The sequence below is a fragment of the Brassica napus genome, chromosome C6, assembly GCF_020379485.1.
Source record: "Brassica napus cultivar Da-Ae chromosome C6, Da-Ae, whole genome shotgun sequence".
Taxonomy (NCBI): domain Eukaryota; kingdom Viridiplantae; phylum Streptophyta; class Magnoliopsida; order Brassicales; family Brassicaceae; genus Brassica; species Brassica napus.
The window spans coordinates 11414986-11429190 of NC_063449.1; the positions used below are offsets into that span (position 1 = coordinate 11414986).

General features: G+C 37.4%; 2 protein-coding genes and 1 non-coding gene across 5 annotated transcripts; 1 reads left to right on the top strand and 2 right to left on the bottom strand.

The window, feature by feature from the left end:
* Positions 1-2685: 2685 nt before the first annotated feature.
* On the bottom strand, positions 2686-6758 carry LOC106396427 (chloride channel protein CLC-f). Its single transcript, XM_013836813.3, has 8 exons — positions 6149-6758; positions 5670-6072; positions 4999-5193; positions 4355-4809; positions 4131-4235; positions 3465-3893; positions 3143-3375; positions 2686-3056 (listed from the first exon to the last, which is right to left on the bottom strand). Exons 1-8 carry the CDS (start codon positions 6587-6589, stop codon positions 2972-2974), a joined length of 2346 nt encoding a protein of 781 aa, XP_013692267.2. The 5' UTR covers positions 6590-6758; the 3' UTR covers positions 2686-2971.
* Positions 6759-6870: 112 nt separating this feature from the next.
* TRNAS-UGA lies at positions 6871-6952 on the top strand. Its single transcript has one exon. It is a non-coding gene; the product is annotated as a tRNA-Ser (tRNA).
* An 86-nt stretch (positions 6953-7038) lies between these two features.
* On the bottom strand, positions 7039-8857 carry LOC106391425 (pentatricopeptide repeat-containing protein At1g55630). Of its 3 annotated transcripts, none has more exons than XM_013832063.3 (2): positions 8598-8857; positions 7039-8434 (listed from the first exon to the last, which is right to left on the bottom strand). In XM_013832063.3, the coding sequence occupies exon 2, from the start codon at positions 8380-8382 to the stop codon at positions 7111-7113; it is 1272 nt and encodes a 423-aa protein (XP_013687517.1). In that variant the 5' UTR covers positions 8383-8434; positions 8598-8857; the 3' UTR covers positions 7039-7110. The 3 variants fall into 3 exon arrangements, with proteins under 3 accessions (XP_013687517.1, XP_013687516.1, XP_013687515.1); XM_013832062.3 differs by having other exon boundaries at positions 7039-8477; positions 8598-8854; XM_013832061.3 differs by having other exon boundaries at positions 7039-8857.
* Positions 8858-14205: the final 5348 nt, after the last annotated feature.

The window sequence follows — 14205 nt, forward strand, 5'->3', positions numbered from 1 at the left end:
AGGAAATCAATAGATAGTTTAAGTATTTTATGTATTTTAAGTATCGTTTAGCTATTTTCAACATGTACTTATAACTATGTATATATATTTTCGAATATTTTGGACAACTTAAAAACATCTTATATGTTTTGTTTATTCTCTTAGATATTAAATTTAAAAATAATTAATAGATTTAAGTATATAAATCTGGTTCGTATATATTCAGATACCCGAAATATTTTGGTTTAGATCAGGTTCGGTTCCACTAGATACCAAAATTTTGAACCCATTCGGATATCTAACCAATTTTGGTTAAAGTTCAGTACTATATTTTTAGATTGGGTTTGGTTCTGTTTTTTGGATTTAGATTTTTTTTCCAACCCTATATTTTTACTGTAACAAAATTTTAAACAAAAAATGATGATGGTTCATATTGATTTTGGGTATGCAACAATTTTTAAACCAAAACACATTTTACTACGTACGTGCCCCATTTAGTTAATCATTAAAAACGGTTTAAGGCCCATTTAAAAAAAAAAAATGGGCTGACCTTAAAAAAATTACCATTTCAGATTGTCAATCAACACTTCTATATAGTCTATGTCGGTGTTGTGACGAATAGAAGGGGAGTTAGGGTTAGGAAATCAAATTTGTTGTGCAATCCATGTTCTCGCTAGGTGATTTTAATAGCTTCTAAATAAATCTTCGTTGTATCGATCTCTTGTAAGATTTTCGAAGAATATTAATTAATAAAATCATACACTTGCGAGAGTAATCAATTGTTTCTCAATTAGTATATTGGAGATTAGAGTAATCACATAAATTAAAATAAATACCTCTTGTTTATTTATAATATTTTTATGGTAAAATAAATCAAAATAATCATTTTATTTATTTTATATGGTATATAATTAAATTTAAATGATATTGACATAAATATATAATATATTTTAATATAAATATTTATTATCGAGACTTCATACTCATATGGTTTTCTTGACATTTGTATATTTGATGTAACAAAAAATTTAAACGATTAATCCCAAAATTTTCAATGTGATATTTTTTCGATGCAAATTTCAAAATTAAAATATTAAGGTTTCAATACTTTTCAAATACAAATTTAAAAATTAACATATTGATGTATTTTTAAATAATACATAGTTTAATTAAACGATATTAAAATAGATATACATATATATTATTTAATATGAATATCTATTAAATAAAAATTAATATTAATACGATTTTATGATTATGTATATCCTGTTATAGCAAAACAATTAAGCCATTGATCACAAAGTTTTCAATGTTGGATTTTTAACATGTTTTGTAATTTATAGTCGTTTAAAAAAATTCAAAATATAACATATAAGAAAAAAACTAATTTTTATTATATGGTTAATGTGATTGTTTAATTTATTTTAATAATATAAAATTAAACAAAAAGTGAGGAAGAATATAAAATTTATTATCAAATATTTATTCTTCATAATCATTAATTGTCATATATATGTTAATCATATCAGATAATACTGAAGCTTTTATTTAAGAAATGAATACGCTTTTCTTATATTTTAGGTTAATATAATGTTTCCTAACAATTGGAGTTTGGATCTACAAATTATTCAATTGATTATTATGTTGCCATGTAAGCTAAATTGACATCCTAATTAAATGACACATCACTAGATCTCTTTTGTAATTAGTACACGATATATGTTATAACTTTTTAAATGATTCTCAATTAATATATAAGAGATACAGAAAAAACCATTAAAAATGATTCTCAATTAATATATTGTTTCTAGTTATACTGAAAACCCATTACTTTCTCGTTACATTTCACTAGGTGTCTTCCTGCACCATGTGCAGTAAAAAAATTTAAAATATTTTTTAACAGATAAATATAATTATATTTTAAAATAAAATTTTATTAATATTTAAAAAAAAATTTCGTATCAATATTTTAATATAAATTTAATTTAATTAAACATAAAAATTATATTTAAGAATATGCATGTATATATTTAAAATTATAATCTTAGATAGATTTTTCTATCTATTTATTTTAATTAAATATATTAAATAAATTTTTAAAAGTTTCATAATTACCAAAAAATAAAATTAAACAATATTTATAAAATTTGTAGATATATAAGAAAATAATGATTTTACGATTAAATTTTTATAATTTTCTAAAAAAAATTGTTTACTTTTTTGAAAATTTTAGTAATAAAATTGTGTAATTTAAAAATATATAATTAAATTAAATTTCGAAATTTATAATGTCATATTTGAATATATTTATTTTAATGATGATTTATGAGTTATTTCCATATTCTAAAAAAAAATTCCAAAAATATAAATTGACATTAAATGCAATTTTTAGTGTTATTACTATATTTTAAAAAGTTTACCAAAAATATAAATTAACATTAAATGCAATTGTCCATGTCATATTAATGTATAAGACATGTCATCAATTTCAGTAACTATGTCATATTTGTTTTGTGAAATTGATTGTAGAAAGAACACTTGACAAATATAGTCTAATGGATAGCTAATCGCTCTTTTCAACCTCGTACGAAGAAAACAAAGTGTTTAAGAAAACTCCATCAACATTTTTTTTAAAAACTTCAAAATTCCTAACCTTAATTTAACAGTTGTACAAGAGTGAAGGGAAATATAAACAAACACGATGAATCAAAGAAACTATACAATTCATCTCATTTATAATAGATTGTCGATTCTGAATATCACAAGGTTTGCTAATACCTAATGATACAAAGTAGAGATCACCCAACACATGTCGTATATATGTTACACTCAATTTCTCTCCGATTACTATATGATAAAGAGTTTTACTTTGGCGAGAACAGTACAAACTAAATAAAGAGGTCTTTATTATACGATCATGCTTTCCTCCGTTCTAATCATTTTGACATCAAAATTAGGAAAAAGCTTTACCAAATGGTCACAAACCCCAAAATCAATGCCCATTTGCCGCACCAACCTCCTCGTACTTGTCTTTTCTCCGCTCCTTGATCATCGATCTCCTACGACTCATTTCATCTCTGCAAGTGCAAGCCACAGCAACAAACAGATAAATATGGAATTCAGATTGTTTCAAACATTTCTATTATGCTATTTTCTTGAATACCTGAGAAAAGTCCAGAAGGAGTCGTAATGAAGAAGGCCAAGCACTTTCCTTTTCTTCCCTTTGTGACTTGCTTCACCTCGTTTAACGACAGGTAATTGCTTCACACCTCTTGCCTCCATCAACTCTTTGGCCACACCAACCGTCGCATCGGGGTAACAAGTAAGCAAACCACGTTCTTGGCCGCGGTAGGTTATTTTCTTAGTACATACAGAAGAAACCGGACATGTGTTCTCCTGCAAGAGACAAAAGAGTTCTTTCAACTCAACTGCAAACAAAAAGAAAAAAAAAAAAAGAGGGAGTTTGATACGGTTTCACTACTTACATCTAAGATTGTAGAGACCTTACTAGACAAGTAACGTCTGATGTCTCCCTGTGTTAGGATTCCGGCTAGAAACTCATCTTCATCGACCACCATAAGGCAATTCTGGTGGCTGTCTTTCAGGATCTTTCTTGCTTCTCTTAGACTTGTTCCCAGAGAAACCTTCACGTAGTTCTTTGACATAACCCGAAAAACCTTTAACTCTTCCAGAATGGTTTCTTCATCCAAGAAAGATTTGTGGTCAGGGTTCTCTATGACGGAAAGCTCAAGGGAGTTTGTATTATCCGTGTGTCTCCAAGCTCCTTCTGTAGTTTTACGATCGGACGGTGAAAGGGAAGAGTATCCTCTTCCTGTGCTGCGACCCTCAGATGAATCACTCTCTTTGCCTTGGTTTGCCACCGAGGGAACCCATATTGCTAAGCCAACTGCTCCCTGTTATAAATAACCGACAGACAGACAGACAGACAGATCAGATCAAGAACAAATATTATAAAGATTTGCCCTCCTGTTAACTGGTTCATTTCATAGTTTCAAGAAAGGCTTTACTGCTCGATCAGTTAAACAAGCCAATTCGGAAATAATTTAATGAATCTCGCCATTCTTAGCGATTTTACGCCATGTATAACACGACACGAATCAGAAAAACTGAAAGTGAAAACGTTTGTTTACCATGAGAGGAAGCAAAATTCTATAATCTTTCGTTAGCTCGAACAGCAGTAATACTGATGTTAAGGGGACTGAGCACATGGAAGCTAGTGTCGCTGCCATACCAACCTGCATTACATAAAATGAGGGCATCTTGATGAGTCAAAATCAGTAACAACCAATGTTGCATTCTTAAATTTAGAAAAAGCTACATTGAAGTAAGGGCCTGCGACAAGGGAATACAATACCAGAGCGTAAGCTTGTGGTTGAGCAACAGCAGCGTTACCAGGAATAGCTCTGTTAATAATCTCAGCAGCCGAACCTCCAAACACAGCACCAACAGCAGCACCAATCATCAAGCTTGGTGCGTATAGGCCGCCTACAAGCCCAGAGCCTTTGCACAAAGCTGTAGCCACAACTTTGGCTGCGGCTAACTGAGCTAATAACCAAATTCCAGGAGCTGAAGCACTCTTTCCAGTATGCAGGATTTCTTCAACATTTGTAAACCCCCAATACAAAATTCCAGGGTACTTGAGAGCAATCATCCCAGCTCCAAGCCCACCTAATGCAGGGCAGACAATAGCAGGAAGACCAAATTTGTCTTTGATGAACTCGAATGACTTGGTAAACCAGGTGACGAGATGAGAAAAAACAACGCTGACAGCACCGCACAGCATGCCTAATATTAGGTACAGAGGGAGCTCTGGAGACAAGTGAAAACATGTTCGGAAACTTATAAGCAGCTGCTAGCTGAACCAAATTAATAAGATACCAAGACTCTTTATGTATGATATATCACCTATCCATCAGGACACTAAATCATAAGCTACTCCTACTACAGAAATTATACCACAAGACTAACTGAAAGATTTGCAATTGAGGTTAAAAGTACCTGCAGCGGACTTCAGGTCGTACGAGGGGACTGTGAAAGCTGATTGAGTCCCAAGCAACGCATTTGACACAGTCGATGATATAACAGAGGCCAAAATTATCATTGCAGTGGTAAATGGAGGCGAGTTCTCGGCACGTAGAGGTCTTAAAACAGTCTCAATAGCAAAGAAACACCCCGCCACAGCTGCATTGAAACCTGTAACCATAAAGAGATATCGGCCAAATCAGATTTATAACCACAAACGAAAGTGCAGCAAATTGAGTTCCTTATTGGGAAGAACAAATAATTGCAGTGGTCTCATATATAGTAAGAAACACCATTACACACAAATATAACTTCAAAAATAACCATAAGTAAACTATTTTCATTAATTAATTATTTTCGTAAGACACATTTGTAGGATATATAGTACACACATGTGTAGGCTACAGAGCACATACAAAATTCTGGAACTAAGAGAGTGAGCTTAACGAAGGACCATACAGATCGAATAAGCCAAAACGATCCCATGACCCTAGTACAAACACATATCGATCGAGCTCACCTGGCTAAAAATAATGTAAAGGGGCAATATACTAGAGAGAGTGAGCTACGCAGCTGTTCCAATAATTAACAATCCACTAATACATAAATATCAATTATGTACAATTTTAGAAGAGGTAGGACTATACCAGATGCAATCCCAGAAGCGGCACCAGCTGCAGTGAGAGCTATTCTCCTTTCTCTGTTGTTTTCCATCATTAGTGCAAAACCATTGGCACAGGACTTCCCAATGTCGACGCTAGGTCCCTCAGGACCCAGCGAACATCCTGTACCAAGGGTCACAGCAGCCTGAATAGCTTTAATCACCGGGAATATACCAGCGAGTAAATCAACTCCTTGTCTTTGAGAAGAAGTGGAGTGCCTGATCTGATCCAAGATCTCGAGCAAACCATGCATCATCCCTACGATAACACCCCCAGTGACAGGAATCAAAAGAATCCGATGCCACGTGTCGGCTAGTCTCTGTAGGCGAAGCCAAGCAGCACCCTCGTTGGGAGTACCAGCCCACGCCCACTCATGAATCACATGAACCTAGACAATAAAAAACTACTCTGTTGAATCAATTTAGATTCTAATTAGATCGAGATCTGAGATTGTACGTACGTACCCCTTTGTTGAAGCCTGCGACGCAGATTCCAGCGGCAACACCGATAAGGCAGCCGATGAGAAGGAGAGCCCACTCAGGCGGAGCGCTATCTCCTAAAACGTCGCTGCCGTCGTCAAAACCGTACTCATCGTCATTCCCGTAATCGCGATCATCGACCCCATCTTCTTCCCCGGCAACCACACCAGGCGAAGAAGAGGAAGGATGGTGGTGGTGCTCTCTATCAACTCTGACGTTCTCCAACCGTTTTAAGCTTATGCGACGCCCGGAGAGAGAAAATCTCCGATCCAGATGTTTGAAGAGATCTCTAACTCCTCCGGTGGAATTTCTGATGGCCGGAGACTGAGATTCAACATCTAGATCACCGTCTCCTCCGCGAATGCCGGCTTCATCGTCGTCAGTGGATCGCAACAGATGCCTGTCCTCGGCTCCTCCCGATGACATATCTAATTAGTAGCCTCAGTTACCAGCACATCATCCCACTCTCGCCGTCTGAGAACGTCTCCGGGATGATTATATAATGATAATCTACGCCTCAGAGATTCTTCGCCGGTTGTCTTCAGATTCAATCGGCTTTCAGATTTACCGTCTTGATGACGAAACACGCGTCATTCGTCGTTAGAGAGCCTCAGTTGTTAGGTACAGGATCCAAGTCAGCGCTTATGGGCCTTTATTGGGCCTTCGTTATTCAAAGAGAAGTTTAATTAGTTTTTTGTAGACAGAAAGTCGATATGTCCGAGTGGTTAAGGAGACAGACTTGAAATCTGTTGGGCTTCGCCCGCGCAGGTTCGAACCCTGCTGTCGACGCTTTCTTTTTAGCTTTTTTTTTCTTTCCTAGTTCGTTCTCTTGAAACAACACCCTATAGCTTATATAACATATTGAGAAAGGATAATGAACATACTAAAATTAGAACATCTATATTCTCTTAACAGTTACCACAAAAAAATGTCTTTTGAAACAAAAATTAGGATCTTGTATATTTTTTGAACTTTGAAATAAGATGAACATAATGCCCTTTCTCCACCATGTCCTTAACCACCTCATGAGCCTCTAAAAGCTTCCCTGCATTCCTCAGATTGTTCACCAGCGTACTATACACCACAAAGTTAGGGTTACACCCTCTTGACTCCATCTCCTTGAGCAACAACCGTGCCTCTTTAAACTTCCCGGCCATACAAAACCCACGGATCATTGAGTTGTACGTGAAAACATTCGGAAGCTGCCCCTTCACCGTCATCTCTCTAAACATCTCCTCTGCTTTCTCCAGCTCCCCACCTGATATATACCCTGTGATCACAACAGTGTAGCACACAACATCCGGGGTGCATCCAGCTTTCACCATTTCGTCCATAAAGTACTTGCAAGCTTCTAACTTCCCGGCCCGGCTCAGCCCATCTATCAGAGTGGTGAAATGGATCACACTGGGCTCAACTCCCACTTCCCTCATATGGTTCAATAGGTTCAGCGCCGCGAGAGGCTTATTCCCTGTTGCAAGATGGTGGAGGAGGATGTTGTATGTGTGCAGGTCCGGAGAAAACCCGTCTTTAACCATTTCATCGAGCAATCTGTAAAGCTTATCGGTTTTGCCTAACCTGAAGCTTGCAAACATTACAACGTTGTAACTCAGAACATCCGGCGAGAACCCGTCTTCTAGCATCTGGTCGTAGACCCACTCGATCAGCTTGTAGTGTTTCACCCCTTGCAAAGAATGCAAGATAGCGTTGTAAGAGTGTTTGAAAGGTCTGTAGTTGAAGGTTTTGGACTTGATGAACTGCTCCACGACTTCTCTCGCAAGGCCTGCTTCGCCGCAAGTGCATATCAACAGATTAAACGTCCTAGCCGTTGTCGGGTAACCGTCTTTAATCATCTCGTCGACGAGCCTGCACATGGCTTTATACTCACCACACTCCGAAAAGATCTTCATAAGCAGATGATAACAGTTCGCAGTGTGTCTGAAAGACTCTTGTCCACCACACCAAACGAAGAACTTGTAAGCTAGCTTAGCGCACCTTGTCTTGTTATCAAAGCTAAGTCTTTTCAAGATCCCAAGGAGAACCTCTCTCACTAAAAGTCCTGAGATTGGTACATTCAACTCATCTAAAGCTGACTTCGTATTGAAACCAGGACAGTCTTGCTTTAAAGTATCGAGAACCTGAGACGCACTGAGCTTAGTACTCTCCAGAAACGTCCTCCTAACAGAGATTTTCTCATGTTCCTCTGCGAACCCAAAATCCATCTCCCTAGTTTCCCATGTTATCTTCAACGTCTCTTCATCACCATTGGTGCGACTAGAATCGCAGAATTTCCTCGAGGTTAGAAGAAAGCGAGAAGCTTTACGGACAACACGTGTGCCCGAATGAGTTAAAGAGTTCATATCAAAAGCTTAATCCAATCTAAGTTTCTACGAATCCCATCTGAATTAGACGATTACGGAGAAGAGCTGCGAGTTACCTTTGACGACGAAGGAGGTGAAATCGAGGGGTAGAACGGTAAATTTGACGAAATCAGTTCCACTCCGGTCGTCTGGTACTTGCGCTTTCTTACCCAACAGAAGAGAAGATTCGCCGAACCGGATCCCACAGTTGTAATGAGGATCCGACCCGAGTTTCCGGGGCCGTTAATGAAAACTGGGCCAAGGCTTGGCCCGCAATATTATCAACGTGCCAGCACTGGGAATTTGAATCATTATCGGTAGCCCCGCTTCTTTTGACCCGTCACAAACAAGGTGGGTGCGGATCGAAAGATTTAAAAAATTTGTTTTGCAGATATGGGTTGAGTGTTTTTTACGCAGAGGGTACACACCGATCCACAAATTTAAAAAATAAATTTTTCATATAAAAAATATTTGGGCAAATCTCCAAAATAGCACCTTTCTAATTTTATATCACAAAAATAGCATTCAAAAACTAAAATGATCAAAATAGCATTTTATCTTTTCAAAATTTTAATTTTTTTATTTTTCTAAATTTGAAATCTTATCCCCAAAACCTCATTTCTCAACTCTAAACCCTAAACCCTAAACTCTAAACCCTAAACCCTAAACTCTAAACTCTAAACCCTAAACCCTAAACCCTAAATCCTAAACCCTAAACCCTAAACCCTAAACCCCACCATTTAACTCTAAACCCTAAGTTTGTGACTTTTGATAAAACATTAAGTGCTATTTTTGTGACTTTTGACCTTGAGTGCTAGTTTGGGAACAAAAACTTGATTTAGTGCTATTTTTGTCTTTTTCTCAAAATATTTTCCTAAAAATATATAAAATATTATAAATATATATTAGAGAAAAAGACAAAAATAGCACTTAATCAAGTTTTTGTTCCCAAACTAGCACTCAAGGTCAAAAGTCACAAAAATAGCACTTAATGTTTTATCAAAAGTCACAAACTTAGGGTTTAGAGTTAAAGGGTGGGGTTTAGGATTTAGGGTTTAGGATTTAGGGTTTAGGATTTAGGGTTTAGAGTTTAGGGTTTAGGGTTTAGGGTTTAGAGTTTAGGGTTTAGGGTTTAGGGTTTAGAGTTTAAGGTTTAGGGTTTAGAGTTTAGGGTTTAGGGTTTAGAGTTGAGAAATGAGGTTTTGGAGATAAGATTTCAAATTTTGAAAAATAAAAAAATTAAAATTTTCATAGGATAAACTTAGAAATGTGCTATTTTAGTCATTTTAGTTTTTGAGTGCTATTTTTGTGATATAAACTTAGAAATGTGCTATTTTGGAGATTTGCCCTTTATATTATTTCAATATTATTTTTTAGAAAACAATAATATATAATTAAAATAATTATTTTTAATATAATTAATATTATCAAAAGCTGTTTCGGCGGATTACTAGCAAGTTTTATCAGGATGAATAGCTAATCGTGAGAATTTGATTTTTGAATAGAAAAATGACTCGATCCGTGGTGGGTCGGGTCGGGGTTGGTTGACCCGCAAACTCAGCCCTGTAATCTCAGGAAAAAGAGCTTGACAGATCGTGAAACAGAGGACGTGTTACATGCACTGGTGGAAGTGTAACTTGCCGTTACAAGTTAGTTATGAGACGATGACGTGTCGATTACTCATTGGTTCCAGGATATTACTTTGGTGTGAAGCAAATAAGATCTGGAAGATTTGGGCTTATCACAATATTAGGAAAATAAGATATTGTGTTAAGGGTATTTAACCTGATTGCCTTGGGTAGAGTTAGGTCAGCCGTTAAAGTGATAAAAGCTAGAGCAAGAGGTTTGTTCTTGTGAGCTTATTGAAGACGAGTGACTTGTTAGTGCAGCTCGTGCTTCTGTTTAGTGAGATTAGAAATTGGTCTGTCTCTAGTCGTGTGAGATTGAGTGTAATTCGGATTAAACATATCTAGGAAGATTTTTTAAGAGATTTGTAATATACAAGAAAGTGTTCTTGGTATCTCGTGTTTTGTTCCTGTTACTGGTAGTATCTGAACTTACATTTGGTATCAGAGCAGGAAACCTCTGTGGTATCATATACTACTAACAGGTTGAGATCTTACGGATTTCATGGACACCATGAAGAAACTATTTGGAATTCAGAAACCTATCATGCTGGACAGCGGTAACTTCGGTCATTGGAAGGTAAAAATGCGACAGTTGATCAGAGGAATTGACGAGGATGCATGGACTGCAGTGGAAGAAGGTTGGTATGTTCCTACGATGATGACTGATGACAAAACACTGGCTCCAAAGCCAAAAGATAGGTGGACTGATCAAGAGAAGGCAGCGTCGAAATTCAACTCCAAAGCACTCACTGCGATTTTCTCTGCAGTTGATCTAGACCAGTTCAAAATCATCCAAGGGTGTAAGTCTGCTAAAGAAGCATGGGATATCTTGGTCAATCACTTTGAAGGGAATACCAGTGTGCGAAGAACAAGGATTAATCACTTAGCTTCAAAGTTTGAAAATCTTTGGATGGGTGATGATGAACCAATTGACGGATTCATCTCAAAGATCAGTGAACTAGCTAGCGAAGCCTCAGTTCTTGGAAAGAAATACGATGAGAAGGATCTGGTGAAGCAATTGTTAAGATGCCTTCCACCACGGTTTGAAGCATACAAAGCAGTACTGGATATAGCTGTCAACACTGATGAGATGAAGTTTGATCAATTGTCTGGCATCTTGAAGGTTCACGATCTGGAGAAGACTAATCGAAATGCAAACTCTCAAAAGAGCATCGCATTTGCAGCTGACTCTAAAGAGCAGGACCGAATCACAAAAATTGAAGAGAACTTGGGATTATTGGCTCGAAACTTCAAAAAATTCATCAAGCGAATGGAGAAAAGAGGAAATCGATCCAACTCACGTTTTCAGAAAAATGAATCAGATCGTGGCAACTCTCAACACACTAGGCAAGACTCAAAGAACTCTAAGAAAAAGAGTTGCAGTGTCACGAATGTGAGGGCTATGGGCATTTTTGCAGCGAGTGTCCTCTAGCTAAACAAAAATACTGAAGTGCATTGACTGCAAGGGGTTTGGTCCACACTCGAATTGAATGTCCTAACAATCTAAAAAATGACAAGTCACTCGTGTGCTTCAGTGATACAGACTCAGAAAGTGACATCGATAGAGAGGAGCTACATCTGAACTTTATGGCACTTATCTGTGAGGAAGGAGATCCGAAACTAGATTCAGCCGTGAAAGAGGATGAAGATGATCTCAACAATGATCTTGAAATAAAATACAAGTCTCTGTTCGACAAATTTGTTGAGCTCAGTCATGAGAACCTGCAACTACTAAAGGAAAATGTCATGCTAAAAGCTCAGATGAACATCTTGGAATTGGAGAAACCTTCGAATCAGGGTGCTGAACTATCAATCCTTAAAGATTCAGATCATGAGATGCTGTCACTAAAAAGGGCCATGACAGAACAAGAAAGGGTGCAGAAGCAGTTTGAGCAGAAGGTAAATCATCTGAATGACCTACTAACCAAGGAGATGGACAAGAGCACATTACTTGAAAACCAACTTGCTGAAAATCTCAAGAAAGTAACTACTGGCACCACAACTCTGGATCATCTTCTCACCATTGGCCAGTGTCCTAGCAGCAGTTGGGGACTAGGTTTTCAAGGTTCCACATCCAAATCTGCTGGAGAAATTGTGTTTGTGAAAGGAAGTTCAAAAGAAAAAGAAATCCAAGTCTCGGGAGAAGTTCAGACTAGTAATCTGAAAAGTGAAAACCTGAAGAAGACTGCTACCACACGACGAAGAAATGGGTGTCACTTCTGTGGAAAGCGTGGTCATAACATCAGGTTATGCTACTTCTGCAAAAATCAGTATCAGCGAGCTTGGAGAATGAACCTTTGCTTTATGAAACCGTCAATGTATGGTCATGTTTGGATAGCCAAGCGAGACCTGTACCCGAACTACAAGCAGAGAACTTTGATCGTCTCACACATCCAAAAGAGTGAGATACACACTGACACAGAGCAACCTATCATTTGCAACTTCGCAAACTCATCCATTGAAGCTGAGTTAGTAAGCAACATCACTTATACAAGTGCGGAGTCCAACCCACAGTTTGACACTCCATGGTATTTTGACAGTGGCTGCTCAAAACTTATGAGAGGGAATCATAATTTATTTGAGAAAGTCGATTATATCATAGGAGGCAAAGTTACCTTCGGGGATGGTGGTCAAGGAAAAATACGAGGAGTAGGCGAATTGAAGAAGACTGTTCTTCCTCGACTTATTAATGTCTTCTATGTGGATGGTCTTAAGGCGAATCTCATTAGTGCCAGCCAACTTTGTGATGAGGGATTAGAAGTTATCTTCAACGGCAAAGAATGTCGAGCAGTCGACACAAAAGGAAAGGTGGTTCTATGCGGAGTGCAATCTGGAAACAATTGTTATATATGGAAGCCTTCACACTTGTGTTACTCTGCTAAAGAGTCTAAGTTGGATCTTTGGCACAAGAAACTTGGACACATGAATACTAATGGTTTGACCATACTGGTAAATGCTGAAGCTGTTAGGGGAATTCCAGAACTAGAGAAACAAACAGACACTGTGTGGAGGATGTTATCAAGGCAAACAAGTTAAGGTTCAGCACAAACAAATTTCTGAGATCAGATCCAAGGGGATACTCGAGCTGGTGCACATGGATCTTATGGGACCAATCACGCCAGACAACATTGCAGGTAAAAAGTACATATTTGTTCGTGGAGATGAATTTTCAAGATACACTTGGGTGGACTTCCTGAGGAACAAGTCTAACGCACTGGAGAGTTTCCGCATTCTGGTATTACAACTCAAACAAGAAAAAAGCGGCATTGTGCAGATTAAGAGTGATCATGGAGGGAAGTTTCAAAATGAAGAGTTTGATAAATTATGTCACAGTCAAGGAATCAAACATCAGTATGCAGCTCCCAGAACTCCTCAACAAAATGGAGTAGTATAAAGGAAAAACAGGACACTGCAGGAGATGGCTAGAGCTATGCTCTGCGGAAACAGTGTTCCATCAGGCTTTTGGGCAGAAGCTATAGCCACCGCATGTTATGTCATAATTCTTGTATATGCCAAGCCTAACACAAAGAATACTCTGTATGAAGTGCTCAAAGGAAAGACGCCAAACCTCAGTCATATGCATGTCTTTGGTTGTCTGTGCTACATCCTGAATGATAAAGATTATCTTGGGAAGTTTGATGCAAAGAGTGATGTTGGGATGTTTCTAGGATATTCGACAAATAGCTTAGCATACAGAGTGTTCAATCAACGCACTAAGTTTATTGGAGATAACGTGAATGTTGTGTTTGATCACAATATCGGCTTCTATCAAGCACGAGTAACTCAGACGATTGAGTGTGTCACACATCCAGCTTCAACATCCTCTGATGTAAAGATCAAAGATGAATCAGAAGGAGAGGATGATCAGATTGAGGAACAGCGAGTTGATCTGGATCGAGCCAAAGTGCATAAGAATCACTCTTTAGCTGATGTTATTGGTGGTGTGTTTGATGATAGAGTCAAAAGAAAGAAGCAGATCGATTTCAAGGAAATGGTCAAGCTTGCTTGTTTCATGGCTGAGATGAACGAGCTCGAGTGTTTTGTCTCCTTGATTGAA

Excerpts from the sequence above, each read along its gene's own strand:
- LOC106396427 (XM_013836813.3), bottom strand. The coding sequence starts at position 6,589 with ATGTCATCGGGAGGAGCCGAGGACAGGCATCTGTTGCGATCCACTGAC. Across the intron at positions 5,194-5,669 it reads CGCTTCTGGGATTGCATCTG|GTTTCAATGCAGCTGTGGCG; the intron begins GTATAGTCCTAC and ends TTATGGTTACAG. Across the intron at positions 3,057-3,142 it reads TCCTTCTGGACTTTTCTCAG|AGATGAAATGAGTCGTAGGA; the intron begins GTATTCAAGAAA and ends TTGCACTTGCAG.
- LOC106391425 (XM_013832061.3), bottom strand. The coding sequence starts at position 8,520 with ATGAACTCTTTAACTCATTCGGGCACACGTGTTGTCCGTAAAGCTTCT.